This window comes from Crotalus tigris, unplaced genomic scaffold (genome assembly GCF_016545835.1).
Source record: "Crotalus tigris isolate CLP2741 ecotype Arizona unplaced genomic scaffold, ASM1654583v1 scf7180000024337.5909745, whole genome shotgun sequence".
Classification (NCBI taxonomy): domain Eukaryota; kingdom Metazoa; phylum Chordata; class Lepidosauria; order Squamata; family Viperidae; genus Crotalus; species Crotalus tigris.
The window spans coordinates 102,880-129,713 of record NW_024100507.1 but is presented as its reverse complement, the minus strand read 5'-3'; the positions used below and the strand labels follow the sequence as shown (position 1 = coordinate 129,713).

General features: G+C 40.1%; 1 protein-coding gene across 2 annotated transcripts in view; it reads right to left on the bottom strand.

Annotated features, from left to right (window-relative positions):
- Positions 1-4,183: 4,183 nt before the first annotated feature.
- LOC120300023 (protein sidekick-2-like) overlaps positions 4,184-26,834 on the bottom strand; it is a 36,793-nt gene continuing 14,142 nt past the window's right edge. For both annotated transcript variants that reach the window (XM_039325505.1, XM_039325506.1), the window contains 8 exons: positions 21,257-21,394; positions 20,286-20,447; positions 17,898-18,023; positions 14,117-14,281; positions 13,835-13,975; positions 11,956-12,094; positions 11,691-11,817; positions 4,184-6,396 (listed from right to left, as the gene is read on the bottom strand). In XM_039325505.1, the coding sequence (XP_039181439.1) occupies positions 6,043-6,396; positions 11,691-11,817; positions 11,956-12,094; positions 13,835-13,975; positions 14,117-14,281; positions 17,898-18,023; positions 20,286-20,447; positions 21,257-21,394 (1,352 nt within the window). In that variant the 3' untranslated portion in view covers positions 4,184-6,042. The remainder of the gene's footprint in view (positions 6,397-11,690; positions 11,818-11,955; positions 12,095-13,834; positions 13,976-14,116; positions 14,282-17,897; positions 18,024-20,285; positions 20,448-21,256; positions 21,395-26,834) is intronic.

Genomic DNA, 26,834 nt, shown 5'->3' with positions numbered 1-26,834 from the left:
TTCTCATGATCACTCCAGCATACAGATTGAACAAAAAAGATGATAAAAGACATCATCCATGTATAACTCCCTTACTGATAGTGAACCAGTTTGTGTTGCCATAAAGTGTTGTCACTGTTGCCTCCTGATCAGTGTAGAGTGACCTAATGAGTCTGATCAGGTGAGTTTGGACACCAAGATCATGCAAAGCTGCCCATAACTTATTATGTTCTACACAGTCAAAAGCTTTTCTGTAATCAATAAAACACATATTCTTTTGACATTTTGATACTTGATAATCCATCTAATATCGAGTGCTGTGCCCTTTTCTAAAGCCAGCTTATACATCGGGTAACTGTTGATCGAAGACATTCTGTAGCTCTAGTTTAATGATTTTTAACCTAATTTTGCTTGTGTTAGAAATCAATCAATCATGCGACATTTTGGAGCTGTCTCTGGCATTGGCTTTCTTTACTAGTGGGATAAAAACAGATCCTTTCCAGTCCTGAGGCCATTGACATGTAGTCCATACCTCTCAACACAGGGCAGTGATGATGTTAACTGGCATTGGTCTTAGTGATTCTGCAGGTATTTCATCAATACCTGGGCCTTTCTAGTTTGGCTATTTCTCCATGGCCCATTCTACTTCTTTCAAGATGTTTAGTTATTAATTGGGCTTTCAACGTTGTCATCTTGAGGATGTCAAACTGCTCTAGAGTCCCCCTATATATTCTTTCCATCTGTTCTTGATCTTCTGCTGGTCACTTAGTTCATTCCTGCTACAGTTTTTAACAGTTCCGTGCCAGGCTGAAAAGCTGGATCTCATCATTTTCACTACAGCAAACATAACCTCAGTATGTCTGTTTCTATTAGCTTCTTACAGATGTTGACACTGCTTGTCTCACTTCCTATTTTTGCCTTTCCTGGCTTCATGCTGAAAAATTGCATTCAGCCTTTTTAACGTGATCCTTATTACCTTTGGCTTTGGCTCTTTCCTGATCAGCTGTTTTGATGGTGTCATCAAATAGCCACTTGTTTATTCTCTCTGCTTTTCCATATCTTGGATCACTCGCCACTGTTCATCTAGATCTTTCCCTTCTCAATTTATGAATGAACATGAATCGTATTCAAAGAATTAGGGAGAAACAATTTTTGAGTCTAGGATTCAGTTCACTCTAACAGGCTCTTCACCAGCCTCCCTAGGCCAGAGATGAACCAATCTTGAGCATTTTCATGGCTTTCTTCAAGAGGCTTAAACTGGTGAGAAGTCAAATGGATACAATTATATTCTTGTGTCTCCATTGTAGCCTTTAATTAATACAAGCTTGACATAACATGGCATTAGCCACCTTCTGCTTCACTTCTTGATGATTTGAATTGACACTTGTAAGAAGCATGAAAGAATTAATATGCTAGTGGCAGGCAGCAAGCTGCGGGAGGGCAATATAAATATAGAAGAGAAACAACACTGCCATTCTCTATGCTGTCCTTCCCTACAGAGGGTTATAACTTCTTCTCCTTACAATTAACCTTAGCTTTGTTGTCTGGGGGGGGGGAAGCATACCATAACCAACTTTGCTTCTCCTTAGAAGGACAGAGAGAGTGATGTCTTTAATGGGCTTCTCTTTAATAGGCCTCAGGCTTGCCAATTAATTACCGGTCAGCCAAGCAGCTGCTGAAGAGTGGCCTTTATTACCTCTTCCTCAGCACTGGGTTAATCTCTTTCAAGTGAACAGCTATATTATCCAAGCCAGTGGCTTCATTCTCATTCTTGCATCAATGGATAATTAAATCTTGGGCTGCAGGGTGCCAGCTGATCATCTTGCCCTCTCAGTAACTCTTGCTAACCTTACTCTTGGCATTGATGGGGGAACAGTGCCCTTCAGCCCATCAGATTGGAATTGCTAACATAGCTTCCTCAGGAAGACACAGCCAGGCTGAAGGGTTAAACAAATGAAAACATAATAAAACTCTCTCTCTCTCTCTCTCTCTCTCTCTCTCTTCTTTTTACAATCCCTTCTTATATTGATTGGGTAATCTTCACTCTAAGCCATTATATGATTTAGTTTAGGTTTAGCTGTGCATTAGGGCAAATCTAATTGCTGTAGACTGGAAACTGATTTATAGCATAATCTATGGCAACGCTGATTATGAAAACCTTCACACATAATTAGTATATAAGTGCTGAATGACTGTTTAAATGACTTCCTCAAAAGATACTGACTATATAGCATGTTAAGTCTTAATATAAATGGTTTGGCTTGTTGTGACATGTGAACCTACCATTACAACATAGAGTTGTATGAACCAAACCAGAGCTTGTGTAGAAAAATCTTTTTAGAAGGAGAAAAAGAACACTTAGCTGGCCATGCAATGCATGAACCCAGGATGAAATTTGGAAAAAAACTTCCTCTGTCAGATCAAGTTACTCCTAGATGTAAACATTCTCCAATTTGGCACCATAAGAAACAAATACACTAATGATTTTAATCTTGAGGATACTTACAACTTCCAAGAAATTTGGAAAAAATCAGGTCTATGCTTTTTTAAAAGTTGAGAGATGAAGAGTGGCTATACATATTGGAACTAGCTGTGCAAATTCATACAAAGGTGTGGGTTAAGTCAGCATAAATTTAATACTGAGTAGCAAGCAATTTGCATATGAATGCTCTACATTTATTTGCCAATATATGCCACATAATGATGGTATTTATGAAGTTTATGAAGTTACACATCAAGGGATGTGTAATAGTCTTCTACAATAGCCACACTGAAAGCTTTTAATTTTTTTTTACCCTTTTCTGTATTACATTAGCCTTCATTTGTTGTCAGAGTGCTGTAAAATTTGGTTATTTGTGGCTTACTTGTGTGGGACCTCTCTGGATTTTGCATCATTTATAAGCAGGGTAATCCTATCTGGATTATTTGAAATATGGATCCTTACACTATCAATGAAGTTCCTTCTTTATATTTACAATGATAATCTTTTTTTGTACTAAGAACACTAGATCTTTAGGGGTATAATGCTAGTACAGATATTACTGGAAGACAATGCCTGATAATAACCTAAAATATACTCACTTTCTGTAGATGTATATATGAAATCTGGAATTTTTCAGGAAATAAATATTACGTTGAGGAAAGATTTCTATGCACCATTCAAACCTGTTGTTTATATGTGGTAAAAATAAAGACATCCTCAGAGCTCAACCCCTGGTCAGCAACATTATTAAAATCTTTCATATATCCTTTTCCAAGGATGTTTATTTTCAACCCAGCCTACGGGTCTGTGGTTTTTTTTTAGTGATCTCCCTTCTAATTGCTTGGCTAAGCCCATCTGTGACTTGTGTGTTACTAAAGCATAAATTGAAAATTTCTTGGAAATGACCTCGGATTAGAACAAATCATATCCTATGTATGAATAGATGGTACTACAATTCCTTGTGCTTGACTAACAGGTAGTTTGCAGCTGTGCTATTTTTTAAAATTGTGAGAAATCCTGGAATTCCTTAGCAATGTAAATGTTTGATTGCTGGAAAAAAAGCAGATTTGAGACGATGCTTTTTGCATAGAAAATGACATTGAAAACAATGTAGATTGTCATCCTTTAGGGAACATATTTATGCGGTTATTTTTGGAAGCTCTGCTAGTTATTGTATTGCATTATGTGGCTACAACTATCTTGGTTTGTATTAGAATCAAACCACATTATTTTGTTCAAAACATGGAAGCCACTCTTATAACATCTTTAAAGGAAACATGGGTTATGAATAAGGCTACCAAATCTGGACTTCAAATTTCTTGAAAAGCTCCAGATACAGAAAATCTTACCTCTCTGCTATCATGAAAACTGGCTGGCTGGAGAATTCTGGGAGTTGAAGTCCACGCATCTTAAAAGTTGCTAAATTTGGAAAGCACTGGTGTAATTAATAGTTGCCCTGCCTATTTAATATCTTCAATGGTACACATTAGGCTTATGAAGTTGTTTAATCATCTTTTGGATTAAATCAGGTCACCAAATTTCAAAGCATCCAAATGATGGCCTGAAGATCCTTTTCCACGATTAAACTATTTTGTTCCTTCAAAGAGGCAGAAATTTATGATCCTTCCTGGGGGAAAAAAAATCATTTTATGATTGAATGGCTTGTGATGAGACGATTAGTTCAAGATGTGAAAGAACCATAAAACCATTCAAACTGCAGTTTGATTCTTTATTAAAAGGACCCGATGTGCCAGTTCAATGCTTTGTAAACCAGGCTTGGAAAACAATGTGCAAATAAAGGCATGGGGTGAGGTGGAGGGAATAGAATGAAGACAGCTATAGCCAAGGGAAAAAGATAACCCAACAAAAGTGGAATGGTCACCCTTTCTCTTTTCCCCTTTTCCCATTATTCCTGGACTTCTTGCTCTGGCCCAAAACTCTATTAGAAAAAAAAAATATGGCCACTGCAGATCTTGGGACTCAATAGGCACTCTGTGTGTGTGTGTGTTTGCTCATGTGTATGTGTGTGTGTGTGTGTATATATACTCTATTCGATGCTTAGAAACATAACTTTTACCTGACCCTTGCACTAAAATATTTTTTTTAAAAAAAGCAAAAAAGGGAGAACTGTAACTTTGAATGTATTTTGCCCCTCATTCACTTCCACTTCCTCTCCTCATCCTAATATTTGTGGTTGTGAATATTTTTTTTTTAAAAAAATCCCTTAAAAGACTATGGGGAGAAACTTTCCACTTCCGTGGACCTGTAAAAGAGGCTTACTTTTGAAACCAGAGGGGCAAACACCGCAGTGAAGCCAAAGAACAACTCCCTGAAGTGATCCAATACGAAGGGGGCTGTGCAGGATTGAGTTGAGCACATCTGCATCTCGTACCTGATACAATCTCTGTCTGTATTTTGCTCCTTCAAATTGCATTTGATTTGGACCAGGGTTTCTCCCTTTCCTTCTTTCCTCCTTGCCCAGTGAAGTGAATGGGGGAAAAAGGATCTGAGAAGACATGAGGGGGCGGAGAAACACCAGCCAACCATGTGGGGTGGATGTCTTGAGGCTTGGTTGGATGCGGATGTGTATTTCTCCCACAATAAGAGAGGAAGACCACGTTCAGCGGAGGAGATACCAAGAGCACTGGCTGCCCAGTGACAATATTACAGTTCCTCTGACGGCTGCAAGTTTCTCCAACCGTTCTCAAATGCACTCTCCCGTCATCACACAAAATGCACAGAAAGAAAACGATACAGCACAGAGTCTAGTCAGCACCGTGGAGCTCAGCTAAATTCTGCATAGCCTCTTGGTTGCGAATGGAAGAAGGTGATCCAAGTGTGGGTGCTGCTCCTCCCACTTAACCCCCCCTCTAGTTCATTCAAGGTAGCATCAATCTGAGAAGCTTTTCAAAGTTGTTCCATCTCCCTGCAACTGGTGCCGTGGCATGGCATGGTGTGGCCATGGTGAGTCTCAGGAGTCTCCATTTCTTATTGGCCAGTTGCTAGCCATCAGGAGCATGTTCATACTGACAAGTCCTTTGAGCCTCGCCCTTGCATCCAGCATATAGACCATTGACTGTAGCAATTCAACTGGCTCCTATTTACAGCTCGCAGAGCCCTAACCCGTTCCCCTCCGAGGAAAGCTTTGGTTGGAGAACAAAACAAACAAACAAATCAAACCCCGATAAACTATTCTGAGAAACATCAACTTTTTTTTTCTCTTTTTCTAGAAAACTGAACTGCAGGGAGGTGTGACTATAATACCAAATGTCCTCTTAGCTTCGAGGCTCCCAGTTTTACCCTGTTGCCTTCCAGCCTTCTTTCAACAATAGGCCTGAAAACAAGCTTATCTCCTATTTTGCTCCAGATGTTCATCTGCAGACAGATGAATCCCTTTGAAGAGCACTGTGCAATATTAGAAGCAGGAGCTGTCAGTGAATCCCATCTCGGTTATGCCTGATTGTCTCCAACATCATCTCATTACTTCTGGACCCAAAAGTCATGGTTGTTATTATTAAATCCATCCTTTTTTTGTTGTTACCCCTTTCTTCTTCATCATCATCTTCTTTCTTTTAGACAGATCAAACAAAGGAAGAAAACCCAGCAATAGGGGCTCTGGATCCCGGGGCAAGGCTACTGGGTGGTCGGTAAAGAGTGCTCTGCTGACTAGGTGGATTGACTGGGGTTTGTGGGGTTGGAGTCCTACTGGGTTTGGGTCGGAAGAGGCTGCCTTGTTGGGTACTGGTGCTGTTGGACATAGGGCAATGGTCAGGCTCCCCAGAGTCACTTTCTGTATAACTGTAGGCCTGAGCGCGGGAGATGCCCTTCTGCTGGCGCCTCCATGAATTGTAATAAGTTGGGTCGCTGATGTAATGGTTGACAAAAGAATGGGCTTTCTGATGGTTCTGATCCACTTCGTACTCACTGTCACTTCCCTGTAGAGAGAGATGGAAAAACATTAGTTATAAGATGGAGAAGCTGAACAGCTTCTAGGTAGCCACCATGAAGGAAAATTAAATTACTGAGCCAGGGCCTGGCTCTGCCCTCTAGGCAGAACAAATTCACACTTGGTATGATGTCAAATGACTGCACAACAGGATAAAGGAGGTAGGCAGTACAAAACTCTTTCTCACACATCAAGCGGTCTGTGAACTCAGAAAAATTATGTGTAACTTCTCTAGGTATTTAAAAAAAAAGCAAGCTGGGAAGTTAGAAGTAACCACACAGAGAACATTTCCACAGTATTATGTTATCTATGGATTTTTTTTTGTTTTGCCTTTTATATTTTTCTATTACCTTGTCCATAATTGCATTCTTTGATTATTAGCCATCTTGGAAATATTTTATATCAAATACATGCTATTACATTTATTTTTAAAAGTATATTTCTACTTATAGATGGATTGTTGGTTAGTTTGGAAGGAACAGTTTATTTTTCATTGTTAAAATGGAAATCCTTCCTTTTTTTCAGGAGCTTACATAGCACTCCAATTTTCTTTTAAAGAACCGCAACCCTGTGAGGCAGGTTAAACTGAGAATGACTGGCCCAAAGACACCTAGTAAGTTTCCATAACTGAAGCGAATCTGGATCTCCCTGCTCCTAATCCAATCCCATTGCCCTACAGTGGCTTTTAACACTGAACATTTCAGAAAACTGTGGAATCATTTGACTATTAAAATGATAATTTGGAAGGCTGTGCTCTAGTAGTGTGCTGCATCTGCCAAAAAAAAAAAAAAAAGTCAACACAGTACTAAGCTGCATTAACAGAGGGCTAGAATCAAGATCATGTGAAGTGTTAATACCACTTTACAATGCCTTGGTAAGGCCACACTTGGAATACTGCATCCAGTTTTGTCACCACAATGTAAAAAGATGTTGAGACTCTAGAACAAAGAGCAACAAAGATGATTAGGGGACTGGAGGCTAAAACATATAAGAATGGTTGCTGGAACTGGGTATGTCTAATTTAATGAAGGGAAGGACAAGGGGGTGACATGATAGCCGTGTTCCAATATCTCAGGGGTTGCCACAAAGAAGAGGGAGTCAAGCTATTCTCCAAAGCACCTGAAGGCAGGACAAGAAGCAACGGATGGAAACTAATCAAGGAGAGAAGCAACCTAAAACTAAGGAGAAATTTCCTGACAGAACTTTCTAGTATTAAAAGTCATCTGCTGGTAACTGAATATTTATTCTCTGAGAACATCTGTATTTTAAAGAATGTTATTGAGGGAAGAAAAAAAAAAGAATTGGGCAGGGCAGGGCAAACTTGGCTCATTTCCCTCCTTTCAACTCTGCCTCTAGTCTCGTTAATTGAATTCAGCTTCTCCATTTGCAGAAGCACAATAGAGATCTTTCATGAGAATCCCTGCCCAGCTAGGGTACAGATCAAATCGCAGGTTTCAGCTTGTTTAGTGCTCCAAGAGTTTCTCAACAGTGGTATTCATCTGCACTAATTTCATTGGGGAGAAGGAAGTGGGAGATAAGAGGGCCTTGACATTCAGGTGATTGAGAAAAGTGAAAACAAGGTGATCAGCAAGGAGAGGAAGAAAGGCACTGTGTGCTCCCCATGTCTAAAACAGAGAGATGGGAAGGTACCTGAAGCTAAGCAGCAATGGCTGGGATGTTGAAGTAATATAAAAGGAACTTCCAAATCATTCTGTAAATGAGCCTTTGATTATAACTGGCATTTTTGCATCATAAATCAGTCATTAAGCCACTTTAGTGTGGAATCTTAATGCTCCTGCCCTATCATGTGCGTGTACTTTTTATACAGTCTTGTATTAGAAAAAGAAGGTAGTTATGACATTTCACAGAAAATGTACAGTATCCAGCCATGTTGCTTCATATGTTGATGGCCAGTTGCGCATTATTAAAATAAATGCATATAATAATTTTAAATACAGATGCAGCATTAGAACAGCTATCGTTTAAAAAGTGGTGCAATGTATTCCTTTATAATAGAAAAGATGGAGGTCAGATGACTTGTGTACCTGATTAATCTGTTAACTGTGCTTATAGTTCTTGGATATATGACTCTTCATTAGAGGACTGTCTGCTTCAAAAACAGGACTGTCTGGCCACATTTAATTTTAGAGGACTTGTCATGAAAATCTGCAGCCCTCAATTTCAGGAGTTTTATGTGATTCTCTCTCCACTCCTTTAAAAGCAATGACATGTGCTTCACTCCACATTTACTACACCAGGGGTCCCCAACCCCTGGTCCATGGACCAGTACCAGGCCGCGGCATGCCAGCAACCGGTTTGCACAAACAAGCAAAGCCCCATCTGTGGGATGCAGGCAGCACACAAAACCATGCACTCTCCTGTCTGCAGAAAAACCTTTCTCCACAGAACCGGTCCCTGGTGCCCAAAAGGTTGGGGACCTCTGTACTACACTACATTTTATAGATTACTTTGGGGCAGTATCAGATAGTTCTTGACTTATGACTGATTGCTTAGTGACTGGAGTTACAATAGATCCCCCTGAGGGTATTTAATCACCTGGATTCAAAGTTATGGGGTCTTGTGACTGCACTTTGAGTGTTTGGCAACTGGACACGTTTGCAGTATCCATGCGGTCACATGACCACGTTTTTATGATGGTTTTCCCAATAAAGGCAATTTATTTTCAGGTTTCTGGCAAAATCAACCTCTATGGGTTCGCTTAATGACCACGGCATTCTCTTAAAGACCACAGCATTTGCTTAATGACTGCCACAATGAAGGTTGTAAAATCGGGCTGGTCACATGACCAACCTGGATTTATGTCCATCATAATTTATGACCATAATAGGTAGGCTCCATTACGGTTATAATCCTAGGACTACTTATATAGTGTATGTACAGCAAGGATCATGCTAAATCAGTACAACGGTGCTTTCTGCAACATAAGTTGACCCAGCACTTTGAAATGGTGTTCTCAGGTTCTTCCCCAAGTGCTCTCTGACTTCATGGGGAGTCTGCTGAAGCCAAACCCGTGTTCATCTTAAGAACAGAAATAGAACTGTGCACAGTGCAGTCATCTGGCTTTGAAAGCTGATTGGGAGCACACAGGACACCAATAGTAGCAAGTTCTTAAAGAAGCTGCATCTTCTCCTGACTCACATGCTACTCCCAAAGATTAGGAATTAATTTAAGAAGGGGCTGACAGGTGCAACAGACATGACTTCAAATCACCTTTTTCTCTTCAAGTCTCCTTCACCATATCCCCTAAAAGAAAATGCTACAGAGTTTAATAAGATTTTAATTTAAGTAAGCTTATTTCAGAGTGCAGCCTTGTCCTATGGACTTGGTTAAGTCTGACATTCATTTCTGTCTTTGGAAGATAAGTGTTTCTGCATAGACAGTAATTATCTAAACTTAATTCACTAATATAAAAGTTTGCCAGCATGGGCAGTAGAATCTTTGTCTCTGTACAGGATTAAAGGATTACTTTCCATGTAGAAAGTCCTTGATTTTTAACCAGCAATTCTGGCAAATTGCTGGAAGGGCAATCTATTGGCCTGGGCTAGTTTTTTCCCCCCTAACAAAGCTACAATTCAGACACTAATGACATATTTTGTTAATCTGGGTAAACTGGGGACCTGATGTGTTCACAAAGGTCTGCTGAATATTCCAGAGCTGAGCTGATAGCTCCAAGGTATCTGCTTGTGCTATCCAGGAAGAAGATGTGTGGAGAGATTTGCACCTAGATGTACTTGTGGCATGGGTACTTGGCTGTCACAGCAGTTCTTCTCTCTACTAATTGCCCTTGGCGTGGTGAGGGCCAGTTGAGGGCCAGGCCATTTGGCAAAGATTCTGTTCTTACACAAAAAAAGACAAAGGAACCGGTTTTTGCTACAGCCTGGCAGGGTTGCCAACTCCTGTTAGCCTCCGAACTGCTAGGCCTGTCGCCCTTGGCAACAGTGCAAGGAAAAGAAAGGCCTGGCTGTAACGGCCTTTGTCCTAATCCTGAGTTTCTGAGACAGATGTCCCTGTACTCCTCCCTTAGTGGTACTCTGCTGCCTCTGCTGATCAGCATCCCTTTCCCCAGAAGGATGTGTAGGAACATACATTAGCAATTCAAGGAACATTTTAATCCTAGGATAAGTTATTTCTATGTTTTAGGGCTTTTTTTAACACTACATGCTTGCTACAATGACATCTGCATGCTTACTTTTTTAAACATCAGTCTGGGCTCTTAGGAGGAAAGGCAATACACATGATTAAAATATTATAAAAGTCATACTCAGGACTGAAACAGGCAGGTTGGTGACCGATGACCCCTTCACCCAGGGCTAGGGATATGGGTGACTTCTTTCTCTGATTAGCCTCCTATATATAGAATGGAACTTGTGATTTTTAGAGGGATTATTTAACAAGAACACTCTCAACTATAGCCTTGAGAAGAGAATCAAGAGGGCATAGGTACCTGGTACAGGGCAATTGGATATGAGCACTTTTTTAAAAAAAAATACCATTTGTTTCAAAGCGTTTCATTCCTTAAAACGAATGTCTAAATATAATGTCTGACTTGTTTTGGGCTTTGTCAATCTATTAAACAGCCCCTTCTGACTCCCAGCTTTTTGGCAAATGCTGTGGTAAAAGCCATAGCAAATAAACAGATATCTGTTTACATTTTAGCGTAACAACCCTCGAGTAAATCTATATTAGGGCTGTGAAATCTTAAGATAAGAAAATTTAATATTTAAGCAGGGCTTCGGATGGAGAGAGAGAGGGAAGGCTGAGTAGAATCTAGTCTCAAAACTATACTAGTTCAGTTACTAGCCTTTGGGGAAACTGATCACAGAACAATAAGAACAATCGTCAGAGTTCACTTTGTGGAAAAGCTAGTGGAAATCACTTTTTGTAGTGGGTAATTATCAGGTTTTTTTTATCTGGACAATCCAATCTATTGAAAACTATTTTCTGGTCATGGATGACCAGACTTCTTCTAGCAATAAACCTAGTAGAATCCTTCAGTTGGGGGCAAGCTCAAGGAAGTCACTGGAAAGAAACACTTGTGGCATACAATGTGATTCCCTGATATATCATTTTGTCAGAATTCAGCAAATGGGGGGGAGGGGTTGATCACCTATGGCAAAAGTTTTGTTTTGGGGTTGCCTTGAGATCCCATTCTGCAGTGGAAGTACTCCGTTCCCTTTCCAATGGCCTTTGTGACATTCCTAAGACTCTCTGTAGTATTGCAGCTGAAAACTTCTCCACTTTTAGGCCTCTAGCATGGCTTACTTGTGAATCGGAGATTTCTGAAGGCTTCTCGGTAAGGCTGCTGCTGTCAGCTGGAATGAGGTCATTGTACTTGGTAACATCTTCATCCGAATAGTGCAGCGAACCTGGGCTGGGCCGTGGTGGGGACCTTGGGAGAGACACAGAAGCTCTTGAGATGTCATCCAGAAGGAAGCCTGTTTTCAATGGGAGAGCAAGGGGCCTCTCCCAGATTTGTTTACCCCCATCCCCACATCTTTCTTCTAAGGAGTCTGGAAGTCACTGGTACCTTGTATATATTCCATTCTTCCTGCAGAAGGAATTTTTTACTGACATGCGTCGATTATTCAGTTCTAGAGCAGGGAAGCTGCTCTCATCCAGGCTGACCATTTCACCATGGCTAAGTGCATTAGACTTGGAGTTGCTCCCTAAAACAGGGAGAGGGGGAGAGGGAAACAAGAACAAAAGCTGTTAGCATTTTGGAACATTTTTTTTAAAGCATAGAGACTTCTGCCAAGCTTCTTTCTCTCCCAAAGAACAATTTCAGAAGTTTGTTCTAAACCTTCTGATTTTTTAATTGTGATTCATCAGTGAAAAACAAGATCTAGGTCCCCTCTATAAGCTGCCATTTGATGCTTTATGCTGAGCGAGGAGTTAATTGTCCCTGTAAACACAATGTAAGGCACCATTTCCTGACTTTAATCTCTTACATTGTTCATACATGCTTTGCATCCAGAACAACATTTTGTGCTGTAATTTTAATTTAATTCTCATACCACCGTATTTCTTATCATCTACCTCTTCTTGATCCTACACAGGAATAATACAGGAATTAGGGTAAATAGGAATTTATTAAATGAAATTAAGGATTTACTTTAAGTACTGCAATATATATATATTTTAAAGAAATCAACATTAACTTTCTAATTAAGCACAAATCAATGTAAGACACCATTTCCTGACTTTAATCTGTTACATTTGGGGAAGGATCACTTCCCAGCAATAAAAGCTTTACGTGGCTATTCTAAGAGACAGTTCATGGTAACTTCTACTCCTGCTATCCCAGAGAACGATGACCAAAACTATGGAGCACCAACCAAAATAGATGAGGTTCTGTGATACAAGATGGAATTCATGTAAGGCAGAAGAGGAATAGTTTCTCTTTAAGAATGTTTGTGCAAAGAGACAGGGGAAAAACTGACATACGCGTGCAAACTGCATTGGCTATGTTAGGAGCTGCTTGAGGATTTCTTAGGCTAAGTTGCAAAGTATGCAGGTCACCCACACCAAACTTTTTATATGTGACTTATCTTTACAACAGAAAGTTAACTCTCACCACTGAAGTGGTTCAGGAATTTAGCAAAATGGGAATGGGTAACACTGTCACAAAATCAATGGCTTTGATTAAGATTGTTAACTCCCTGCTAGGGATAGGAGAACAAAGAAAATGCCTGTCTGGTCACTGAGCTTATTTTGCATAGCATTTTGCTGATAGAGACACTAAAATCTTGAATCTTACATTTGAAGGCAACCCAGAAACTGCAACTGATGCAAAATGCAAAGGTTTGGTATCTGAGGGATGTTACTTATCCCAAGCAGATTATACAGCTGCTTTGGGTTCTGCATTGGTTACCAGATGGTTTCAGATCAAAGTGCTGGCTTTGACGTATAAAACGCCATATGGCTTGGTACCTAGGTACCTGCTGGACTACTTTCTCTCATCCAAATTGTCCTGGCCGGTATGTATTTCCCAGGAGAAACTTTGGGTCACACCACTCTTTGTGTAATAAGGGGAATGGAGACCAGAAGGTTCCACTTCTCAGCTGCTGCTTCAGCCTTATGAAATTCCATCCCCTTAGACTTAAGAATTGCCCCACCCCTTCTCATGTTTTATAAGCTACCGAAGATGACAGTTTTCCAAAGAAAACTTGGTGGAATAATGTGTTATCACCACCTTGTAATTTTGATTGATTATTGGTTATCTTTATATTTACTCTGGATTTTTTTAACTGGTTTGGATATTTTTGCTAGTTGCTTGCAAGCTGCTGTGAGTTTGTACCAGTTTGGTGGCACACAAGGATGGATGGATGGATATTTGATGTGTAGTGCCCTCAGTGGAAAGCACCTGCTTATGGCAAATGAAGGCTTGAGATGATGCTGGTACTTACCTGAGTCAGATTTCTTGGCATACTTCTTACTCTGCCCACGAATTATAAGGACAAAGACGAGGAGGAGGATGAAGATGAGTCCCACCAAAGCAATGACCACCAGAAACCACCATTCTTCATAGAAGGGATTGGCTTTTTGAGCTGCAAAACAGGAAGAGGAATCAAGTAACCTCTTTCCTGTGAGGCTGCCTATGCCCCATGCACACCGCTTCCTATAGCTTTTACTTAAAGATTAGTACAAAGCATGCCGACATGACCGAAGCTAGATTCTATCCTTAATACCTGACACTGAAGGGGATGGGCTGCTAGGTGTCCCATAGCCATAGTCATTGACAGCAATGACTCGAAAATCATAGCTGACCCCCTGCTTCAGAATATCCATGCTGAAAGTGTAAGAAGTCACTTCTTTGGGAATATCCTTTATGAGAATGTCCCACAGCCCTTCATCTGGAAGAGAAAGAAATCAGTGAAGTTCCAATAGGAAATGCAAAAACACAGGAATACACAAATATACATCAAACATAGGAGAATGGTGTCCTGAATGCTGGAAAATGAGTTTAGAGTCTCAATTCTAAAAATAATGACAGAAACATGCAAGCAACTTGTTTACACAATTAATTGCGGCATTTGTATGATTTGTACAGCAGGAATCTTTAATTTTTTTTAAAAAATGTAAACTGCCCAGGTTCGAATCCCATAAAGGGTGAGCTCGAAATGGCCATATTAGTCTCCCAACTTAATTCTTTAACTCTTTGTCAAGAAAAAAGAAATCTGGATTTGTAAAATGTTTCGCAGTAGCTGACTTGAGCCTGCTTAATACCCCTAGTTGGGGGGCTGCAAGGCAAAAGAGATTGTAAAAAGTAGAACTGCAGTATAACAGTTAAAATGCCAAGGTGTAATCAATCAGACCGGTCTGTCTGAAAAACTTTCCGTATATACTCCCTTGATTCGACTGACAAAGAGGGGAGGATACCCTGTGGCTTGGTGGTTAAATCACTGCCTAGTATGTAAACTGCCCAGGTTCGAATCCTATAAAGGGTGTGGCTAACTGATGAGAGCAGAATGAGCTAGAAATTCTTTAACTCTTTGTCAAGAAAAAGGAACCAGGATAAAATAATCCAGACCATTTAATACAAACAAGCCTGTAGATAAAAAGTCACTAAGCTTTCATCAGCAGTCAGAGTTGGAATGAAAGGAGATCTGGGAGCTGATTTATGTAACTGCCTGCCTCTGCGCCCTGCATTTTTAGTAGTATTAAGGATATATATCTTGACTTGGTCTCCAGCTCTAGAAGACGTTTGGCTCTCTGGTTTCACAGGTTTAGATTATTCCATTGGTGAATTTTCCTCTCCTCATCCACCTTCTCATTAAGATTAGTGGATTTCCCCTTTTTCTTCTCTTCCCCACAGCCCCTCAGCAGCGCTGGGATCAGCGTTGCCTCAGATCGGACGATTTGAGGCTGGGGGGGGGTATACCTTTCCCCATTTTTCCTTCCCCAGGGCTCTGGGGAACTTTTACCTCAATTCCTTCCCACTCCTCGTCAGTCTTCCCAGTGCAGCGCTCAGCACTGCTGTGCCGATCTTGCTCTGCTGTTTAGAACAGCTCCACGAGAACTATATATATATGAATGCCAATTCCAGAGACCAGTGAGCAGAGTCCCACAACGGTTGTGAAAATGTCATTGTATAGCAGGTTCATAGTTATCAAGGAAGATTTACTTTTAATTAGTTGCAGTTGCAGCCAGTTCAGAATATTGATCATGTTTTCTCTCCTCAAACTGTGTAATTCACAGAAAACATGCAAGGATGTCTTAGATGGAAGTTTTACCTTGTAAACTCACTGGAACATTTTAGAATTTCTGCTGCTTAGTTTATATATCAAAAAGAAATCACAAAGAGGATGTATCAATGATTTTGTTTTAGCACAGGCCTGTATATTTGACCTATATGGCAGTAGAAAACCTGTTTATATGGTTTATGAGTTATTTGCAGTGTCAGCTGTCTGCTGAAGCATCATGGCACTTACATTCTGCATTCTATATTGAAGGACTGCCTTATAGCTCTAGTAGCTGGACTGATGGTTGCAGATGATTAAGAGGGACCAACTTTAAAATTTAATTTCTGGGACTTCTATTTACCGATGGAATAAATGCCATGGAGATGAAAAAGGAGAAGGAAGTTCTGCTCCAATCTTTAGAAATCCAGACACTTTCTCTCAGATTAACCTCTTTTACTTGTAGTGATCCTTTGTCTTTTCCAGGGTCTTCTTACTGTCCTGCTTTTAGAGGTAGTCCTTGACTTATGACCACAACTGAGCCCAAAATTTCCATTGCTAAGTGAAACAGATGCTAAGTGAGTTTTTGCCCCATTTTATGACCTTTCTTGCCACGGTTGTTAAGTGAATCACTGCAATTGTTAAGTTAGTAACATGGTTGTTAAGTGAATCTGGATTCCCTCATTGAGTTTGCTTGTCAGAAGGTTGCACAAGGTGATCGCAGGGCCCCAGGACACTGCAACCGTCATAAATATGAGTCAGTTGCCAATCAGCTGAACTTTAATTTGATTTCTTTGGGAAGGGCGAAAGAATCCATAATTACTTATTAGGAAAAAAAAGAACTGTAATGAGGGATTTGTATAAAAAGAGGAAGTACAAGGTAGATAGGCTGGGAGAGAGATTCAGGACAAATGAATGTGAGAATGGAATCAGAAAGGAAAATTATGAAGCTGGAAATCCAAAGATAGGGATATACAGGGTACAAAGATCAGAAGACAAATTATGACTTATTTCATGTATGATGCTTCCAATTCTAATGATGACCTGTTTCACCCAGGATGCTAAAATGATGTGTTTTTTTTTAAAAAAATCTATAATGATATTTATCTGCTAATATGGATGCATTTTTGTTCAGTTTTGATCCTTTTGGCTGGGTGCTGTATTAGCAACATTCATATGTGCATATACATAGTCCAATACAGGCAGTGGTGAGATTCAAATATGTGAACAACCAGTTCTCTGTGTGGATGCTGCTTCCGGAAGTCCATTCTGGGCCTGGGCAACAAAAAATTAGCTACCGGTTCTGCTGAAGTGGTGCGAACCAGCTGAATCCCACCATTGAATAAAGGTACTGTTAACTTTCTGTGTCAGGATAAGTACTGTCTGCCTTTCACACATTCTTTGATAAGCATTCTAGACTTAATGATAATTAATAGCCTCCATGCTCTGACATCTGCTCATTTTGAGGTCTGTGAAAGGCAGTTATTCACAGCAGCTTCATTAAAAAGGAAGGCCAAGTCTATTTCAAAGCAGTTGGGTGATTTATGCCCTTGTATGTATCCAGCTCCTGGCCTCTGGGTTCATCAATCATCCCTTTTAGCTGAACATTTCATTTCCTGGAATTATCCTCTTATAAGAGGAAGAAAAGAGCAAGCTGAGTATACTCAGAGTCACTGTATCCTTTTGGAGAGGAAGACTCCCCAAAAGTAAATTCATGGTGGGATTCAGTGAGATTTTTGGCTGGAAAGAGGCAAATGCATCAATGGGGAAAAGTGGCTTTAATTTATCATTCCAATTATGGGGAGATTTTAAATATATCAGTTTCATGTATTCAGAGGTCTGGATATTCAGTTTCAAGTTACTCAAGCAGCTCACAACTGTTATGACATCAAGAACCAGAAGAGGTAATTTCCAAAATGTGTGTAGCTAGAATAACCATGCTATGAAAGAATTACCAATCTGCTCTAATGAATATTAAAATTTTATATGAATATATGATGTTATCCATGAAAGAAACTGCCCTTTGCTTAATTTACCATTTGTGCCTAGTTTCTCCATAAATAAAAAATAATAATTCCATCTCATCTCTTCTTTGACTGGATTACTCAATCGCTTCTGATCCAGAGGTAGCAGAAGAACACACCCAAATAAATTACTCATTTAGAGGTCTTCTGGAAGAAACGGGCTCAAGCTAAGAAAATTCAGTTGATTTTCTGGCTGTTCAAATAATGAAAAGAGCCCAAACAAATGGGTGAAACAATCAAAGGTGAATTGAATCCAGTATCGGTACCTGAAGGACGTGCTTCAATGACGTATCTGGTGATGGGCCCTTTCCCTGGATCACCACTCGACCAGTGGATTGTGATGGCTGAACCATATCTGGAGATGAACGGCTCACCGGGAGGACCTGGAGCACCTGCATTTAAAAAAAAACAACAGCCAGTTATATCAGTGGAGAAATTGTGCTATGAGACTGCACAAAGACTTCAGATGAGCCCTATAAAAATCACGCCTTACAGCAGGGGTCTCCAAACTTGTCAACTTTAAGACTTGTGAACTTCAACTCCCAGAATTCCTCATGCTGGCTGAAGAATTCTGGGAGGTGAAATCCACAAGTCATAAAGTTGCCAAGTTTAAAGACCTCTGTTTTAGAGGATGGTAGAGAATGCTCCTTTAGTATTGAAACAGTATTCTTGTAGAGCTGATGGTGGATCTTGCATTTCCTTCTCCACATTGTCTATCTCCAGCGGCCTTAATTATATCATCTTCTAAGCAGACATCAACTTGGACAACTCGTTTCTAATCCAAGTCTCTTCTGGGCTTTAACTAGGGTCAAATAGGCCAAAATAAGAGTGTAGGAAATGGTTTGGGGGTGAAACAGGCAAGGGTTTCCCCCCCCCCCTTCAAGTGCTACATTTCTTTTTTCAAAAGCTTTTTAAACATTTTCCCCCAGGCTGAGAAGGAATATGAAAAGGTGACTTCAGTGGACTACTGAGCTGAATTTTGCAACCTGTTTTTAAGAATTTTTGGATGTTGCCTAATTTATTACACAAAGTAGCATATTATTTAGTCATAAACAGTCCAATTTCAGCCATGAAATTTCACTGGGTGGCTGAAGCCTATCAAGCTTTCTCAGACCAACCTACTCATATGTGTATGTGGGCAGAGGAAGAGGAATGGGAGGAGGAAGTGAATATTTCATTTGAGCTCTTGAATGAAAGGCAAGATATAAAACTAGAAATAAGCACTATATAATAAGCACTAAAGCACTAAAAATAAGCACTAAATAATAAATGAAAGACCAAAAAATGTTACCAAAGCTGTATTTTGAAGCCAAATTTTGATTACAATTCTGGTGGGCTGCAAATACCACAAAAATGGTATTTTACAGAGTAAGCTATTTTATAATCATTTCTTGTTATCCACATACCAGCTATATTTAAAAGCAATTTTTGAAGCATTAAAAACTTAGATTGAGCCAATTCAGGAATTTATAGACGTTTTTGTTTAACATGGATGTTAGCCATCCGGTTAATTAAACAATATACCTGCTATTTATAGGCTTTTATCAGCTAGAAAAACATTCCATGTGCAAAACTGAAGTGGCTGCCAGAGAGAAAGTTTTCCAAATACTGGGTAATCCAAATTTACTGAGCTTAAAATAGCTTGTTTACAATGCTGGATTTAACACTTGAACATATGAAGGAACAACTGAATAAGCACAATTGTGATTCCTTTTACAAAGAGTCCTCTTATATCATATTAGAGGTCAGTAGTTTCAGAAATATCATGTGATTTTTCTTTTCTCTTTAAAAACCCACATGGGCCACATAAGAGACTGGACAGTAACTTGTTTGAAATGATATAGGACAGTGATGGCGAATCTTTTAGAGACCGAGTGCCCAAAAACTGGCCTACCCCCAGCCCCACTCTGCCCCTGTTCTGCCCGCCCACAGGGCCACTCACCACAGATCGCCCAGGCAGCCTTGCAGCGCCATGGCGGCCATGCCCTTCACTCACACCCCGCAGCATCATCTGCACATGATGGGGCGCGAGGGTGGAGTCTTGCCCCTGCTGCCCGGCTGCCATGTGCTTGGCTGCGCTGCTCTGCATGGGCTGCGCCTGGAATAGCCTCTCCTCCGGCAGGCTGCGTTGAGGAGGGGGTTGTGGGGGGGTGTAGGCGGGGCTGGGGCAACAGCGTGCATGCCCACAGAGAGGGCTCCGAGTGCCACCTCTGGCACGCGTGCCATAGGTTTGCCACCACTGATATAGGATCTCCTGCTTGAGCAGGGGGCTGGACTAGAAGACCTCCAAGGTCCCTTCCAGCTCTATTTTTATTCTATATATCCAAAGCAGCCACCTATAAACAGGGCATTTTGCACATTTTATTCCATTCTGCTTAAACATGAGGAAAGAAGAAATATGACTTTTGTCATAGTAATCAATAGGCTTGGAAGACAAGGAGAAGCTCTTTCTCAGAAACTGAATCCAGTACTATTAAATTAGGCAGATTAGGCAGACTCCTATAAAAACCGGAGTCATAGAGGAAGTATTTCTGGGCATGGTGGTGCTTTATTACTGGGCACGGTCCTAGTTTAAATTCTAGTTGTTAAGATCTGTAAGATTAGGTGAAGAATGATGGAGAAAGGTATCTCTTCTCTCAGTTTCCTCGATGTACCTTCCCCTGGCCCTGTGGTGATGTTGGCTTCTACTTCCGGCCCATAAATGAAAGTCTTGGCTCGAATTCGGAATCGGTAGGTGACACCTTCGGACAGGTCCTTGATTTTCAACCACAAAGGACTGTTTCCCTTCACATCCACAGTTACAATTTTGCTGACCCCTGGAAGGCAGAAAGGTGCATATTATGAGACGGCTCCAGGAGATTGAGTAGAGTAGGGAATAAAGCATGGTCTGGGAACAATCAATAAAAGCACCCTGGTCTGGCCCAGGGGATAAGGCAGCCAGGAAAAGCGGTGGCTGATTTCAGTACCATCGTCCATGATAATCTACCAGGCCATTTGACAGGATTGGGCATTGGGAAGATGGTTTTACAGTGGTTCTAATCAGTGGTGGGATTCAAACATGTGAACAACCTGTTCTCTGTGTGGATGCTTCCGGAAGTCCATTCTGGGCCTGGGCAACAAAAAATTAGCTACCAGTTCTGCTGAAGTGGTGCGAACCAGCTGAATCCCACCACTGTTCTAATCCTTCCTGTGAGAACACAGTGAGAAATTGTAGAAAACTACAATTTGACATCTATGTTGTTGAATTATGTTGATTCACAGAGCTTGACTTTGCTTTTTATGTTACATGGACTGCAGATAAAACAAACAAACAAAGTCACCCAGGTTCAGGTTGTCTGAAGAATACCTTTATCTTTTCTAACTAAGTTATGGCTATTAGGATTCCTTGTCTTTATTGCTGGGTGTTTATTGATGGATTATACAGCTGAGATGTAGCAATACAATTTTAAGTTCAAAAGGTCCTGGTTACAGACAGCCTAACTTTTTAAATCTGTAGTCCTATAGTTATAAATTAGAATGTTCTCCTAAGACAGCAAGGTGTGTTCCCTTGCCATTAATTGTTGTACATAGTTTAGTAGGTCACATACACCCAGACATGCATATCCGCTCCCTGTAACTTCCTTACCATCCACAGGCATGCAGGGTTCATAGATAAGCCGGTAGCCTTCCAGGATTCCATTTGGGAAGACCGGGGGCTCCCAAGACACATTCACAGAAGTTGTGGTAAGTTCACTGAATTTGACAGAGCCTGGGGAACTGGGGGCTTGGAGGATAGAAATAATATAATTAGAAAGAAGAGTAGTGCTATATTACATATCTAAAACAGGCATGTCCAACCTTGGTACTCTTAAGACTTCAACTCCCATGCTGGCTGGGGAATTCTGGGAGTTGAAGTCCACAAATCTGACAAGTCGCCAAAGTTGGACGCCCCTGACCTAAATTGAAGTTATCATGGGTATCGACCAAGAGTCTGAAAAATGAATGATAACTCATTAAGGAAAATGCAGTTTCCCTTTGAACATAGCCAGTGTACAGCTTTTTCTGAACAGCCAGTGAAGGGAGACAAAGTAACCAGGAAGTCAATATGGAAGCAAACATGAACTGTGAAAACCACCTAGAGCTGCTGGGAGGGAGGCAGCATCTACATTTAATATATTATTTAATTATTAAAACAAAGGAGATTGTAGGTTGGGAAGTCAGTGGAAGAAGAGACATTGAATTGCATGACTGTAATTCCGTTACAGTTATGCATCAGAATTTACCAAAGAGCATAGGACTCTCTTAGTCCTTGCCTCAAATCCCACATTTTGACAACAGTCTTCCAAGAGGCTCCCTACATGTGCTTCTCTTTCCGTGTGTAGCTTCCCTTCTCAGTGTGGCCATTTTCAGCACAAAAACTTTATGTGTCCTGCTGCTTTCTTTGGCTGAATTGCTTGGAGGGGACAGAAAAATGTGGAGGAGACAGAAATCGGGCTGGAGAGAACTCAATTGCTCTCTGCATTTATGCTAGGCTGACTCAAGGTTCTGTGGAGCTTCAGCAAATTATCAGGGCAAGGATTATTATTTTTTTTTTTTACAACTTCAGATTGCAGAAGGAAGGAAGGAAGAAGTCAAACTCAAATCCAGAAAAGGAACTAATCTTATATGTCTGTTTTACAAGAATTGCCTAACATGACTTCTCAGCTGCGTTAAACCTTTTAATCTGCTGGGACTGAATAATTCCCTCTTGCTGGTTTTGAAAAAAAGGATGACAATAAGGCGGTATTGTATGCCTCTTCTTTGGTAATAAATTTACACAGGTGGAGATTGTTTTTCCTTCCTTAACACTGGGCTCTTGGTTTCCTTGACAACCAAGACATTTTATATGTCTGGGTTATCTGGGGAAACATTTAGCTGCTTTGGCAGGCTTGTGACACTGGTGAGAAGGAATGAATGAAATCAACAACAACAAAAAACTCTACTTAGAAAGTAGGTCATGAGTCAGATCCCTAGAAATTTTTAAAAAAGAAGAAAAGAAAATGCAAAACTGACAATCATGACTGGGATGTGTTTGGAGTGTATTGTGTTAAACCAGGGGTCTTCAAATGTGGCCCTTTTATGACTTGTGGACTCCAACTCCCAGAATTCCTCAGCTAAGCACGCTGGCTGAAGAGTTCTGGGAGTTGAAGTCCACAAGTCATAAAAGGGCCAAGTTTGAAGACCCCTGTGTTAAACTATCAACTATCCCTTCCAACTTACTCACTCCTATGAGAAAGGGAACCATTACATACCAGGAAGTTTGGCTTTATCAACACACACAAAGCTGTGAACATTTTTCATTTTCTATTTTCCTTTTCTTACAAGTACAGTAATCATAATCAACCGGTTAGGATTGTTCTGAAGAATAAAGGCTATGCCATAAAGCAGTTCCCACAGTAGTTTAAACATCAGCAATGAAGCAACTATATTAAATAGCTCAATTGGCTTAAGTACATATGAAGAATTCCCACAACCGCAATCAAGTCTTCTCTTCCTGGTATCTAGCACCTGCAACAACATTCATCCAAAATCCTTATCCCTGCACTATTTTTGTAACGAAACTTAAATCGCACTCACAGAGTAGCAATTTTTTGCTCATAGAAAAATACCCAGATAGTGGGCTCTTTGTTTTCCACAAAGGCCAAGCAAACAGCTCACTTAGCAGGTCATCACTTTTTTCCCCCCCTGTGTGCAGAAATTAAAATTAGCTTGACTTACTAGTTCTGATCCGTGAAACAGATCTGAGTGCCAACCAATGCTTGAAAGGAGATTAAAAAGAAAGGGACTGGAATGGTTTAATTTGAAATTAGGACAGATTTAGTTACGCTCATTGAAAAGAAGCAAGATGATTTTTGGTTCTCTCAAAACATATGGCAGAGGGAGAGAAATCCTGTCTATTCTGAACAGAAAGCTGATGGATCACAAAGTATTCTCTCTCTCTCTCCTTTCCCCACTGTGACCTCTGTCTTGCAACACATTATTGCCTATCATGTTTTTCTAACAGAAATACCAAGATGAATGAAAAGAAACATATACATAGATTTCCTACCAAGGATATCAAAAACAAAATTAACATTCCTTCATCATTTGTCTATATTCAAGAAAAAATAATGTCTGAAGTAAGACATTATACAGCATACATATGCTCAATAAAACCAGATTGGTTCTCTGAATTAGCTTGAAAAGCAAGTTTATTAAAAAAAAGTCCATTCTTCCTGATTAATTGCACCTTCCTTGATGGTTTGGATTAGCATGTTTTGTTTTGTTTTTAGCTAAAGGAGCAAAATTTCTTCCCTGGCAGCATTATAATTTTAGATAACAAAAGATGCAATATTTCCTTTTGCAAATGAACATCTGGCTCAAAAACTGTGAGAATTATTTTTCATATCAATAAAATAAATAGTTACCTAACAATAGAAAATGGGAATCCCAGAACACTTGTTCTTCTCATGCATATAGGACAAGGAATCAGCCAGGGTGGAATATGATATAACAGATCGGCTCCAGACTAGCAAAGAAGTGAAATAAAGCTGTATGCTCCATCGTTATTCAACCTATAGCCATAGTTGCTGACAGGCAGGTGGTGTAAAAAAATTAATAAATAAATATTAAGAGAGGATGGGTTGGAAGAATATGAATGTGATTTTAAAATGGGGAAGAAATATACTCTGTCCTATGCTGGTATGCTATTCTGATAGCTGAAAATGCAGATGAACTGGAAGCTCTGGTAATGAAAACCGAGGAGCAATGAAAAATGGAACTATGATTAAATTATAAAGAAGAACAAACAATAACAAGTCCAGAAAGAAGCCTTAGAACTGACAATGAAAATATTAAAATGATGGATAGCTTCTGCCTTTCAGAATTGACTTTCAACAGTAACAGAATCAGCAGTCAAGAAATGGGCCGTAGACCAGTGCTTGGTAGGATAGCAACCAAGGCCGTTCTAGAATTTCGAGCCATGGCACGCTGTCCACCTTTTATCTGACTTCATTAAAATTTGTCCTCCTGAAATTCTGTGTAGGTGATAGACTTCTTTGAGATTTCCCTGTCTTAGTTCCTCTAGCTGAGTTAATATTGAATGCTTATGAAAGCTAAAAAAAAAAGAAGAAGGAAGAATAAAAGAATAAAGCTGGATAGGCTGTTAAAAACCATTTGTCTATTCATACTTGCTAACAAGAAAACATTGGGAGGCCAAGTTAAAAAATCCTGTAAGAATAAAAAAATATTGACAACCTGAAAGAGGAACAGGGGAGGCTGAGTGGTGGCAGTGCTAAGAAAACATTCATTATGACATTCAGAACTACAGACAGAGAAACTACTGTATCACAGCCGTAGGCAAAATGCCGTTCTCCTTTTTTCTGGTTCCATTCAAAAGAAATGGAAACAAATTGAATCCAACAGATTGAACTGAAATGGAATCACGGGACGAGCTGAGCAGGGGGCCTGAAAAAAGGAAAATAAAGGAAAATATCTCTAACATTTCTGGCCAAAATCCATTGCTATGGTTCTTCTCATATTCTTTTGTGTTTTGCCAAGAATAACTTTAAGGCACGGGTGTCAAACTTGCCATGTCACGTGACATGTCGTGACATATCGCAACTTTTTTTTGCATTGCCGGAGCTGGGGTGGGCGCAGCCTCTACATGATGCAACCGGCCTGCAGGCCGTCCGTTTGACACCCCTGCCTTAAGAATTCCAGAAAAGGGAAGCTAGGAAAGCAGCTCCTAGTACAGGCTCTATTGACTCCCTCTGGACAAAGATAACCAAGATCCTAGCTTAGATCCTTGATGATGCCCTCAGCTTAAAGGGCATGTCATTAAATCCAGATGCTAGAGCTGAATATGGCTAACAAGCCCCTCATATTTCCCCCCCTTTAAAAAAAAATATTATTGCCTTTGATCAGTGCTTTTTTTCTAAAAAAAAAAAAAAAAGGTGCCGGAACTCACATACGTCATACAACCCGCCTTGCCTACCCTACAAGGTTCCATCCAAAAAAGGTGCTGGAACTCCGTTCTGGGCATTCTATGAGAATGCCCAGATCCGGACATGTAAGCTGAGATTGTAATGAAATGTGTATCAAACCAGAAGTTGTGGGATGGGAACAGGTCATACCAACATGCACAAAACAAGTGACTGAAGATGGAGACCAGGGCTTCAGACTACACAGCAACATATGCCTTTTCTCTCAATATCAAATGTTGCCTAAGTAGTTTGAATATTCTGTTGGATTTCAACCTGGCAAGAATGCATATTCAGCAACAGAAGACAGTTTGGTTATCAAATCAGATCCCAGATCTACATGGTGGATCTGCACACAAAATTAGAGTTGGATAATTTCTGTGATTTTATTCTTTTATAACAGAGAGTTCTTGGCCCTATCATTCTTGAACCAATTACGAAACGTCCTTATGTTTTGAGACAAGAATAGATTCCTTTCATCATGGTTCTTTGACCTGGCATTGAAAAGGAACAGCAGAAGTGGGGAACATAGCCGTGTCATGTTACCCTGGGCAATACTGCGAGCCTTTATAACAAGAAATAAACAAATTAGGCTGGGAGATTTCAAACTTGAAGTCCATTTGTGAGGGCCAAATAAGGAAGCCACAACAGTGGTAAGATGAATGAAGCCAGGGCACAGAATCTTTTTTAAGGGAAATAACAATAACAACATCAGCAACGGTTAATCTCTTTGTAATTCATTCCACTCATATTTAGCCTATCTAACTGCATCATCCAACTGGTGGCAAATATGGGAGACATTTTTATTAGTCCACCAACAGAAGGCCCCATCTACTGGCTCATTTATAAAGGCAAATCTTTTCCTATTTCCTTATTTCTTCTGAGTTCCTTTCGTATTTTCAATCAAAGAAAATGTGCACCGTTACTGTTAAACTGTTCCTCAGCTTCAATATTTTCACTTTTATCCAAAACAAGGGCAGACGTAATATTTGCAGTCAATCTTCTTCCTTCTTATTTCCAGAGGTTTGTCATCTTTTCATGGAACTTCCAATTTTTCTATGCATTTTTATAGCTGAACCTCTTTCACTGTCCACCCCATTCCCTCTCAGAATGGCTTTTGACTGCAGTTTTACTAATTTATTGGCATAGCCACAGGTACTTTAAAAGGCTTTTGAACATAGACATATTGTAATATCACTCTCGAGCTTCCACATTCAATGGCAT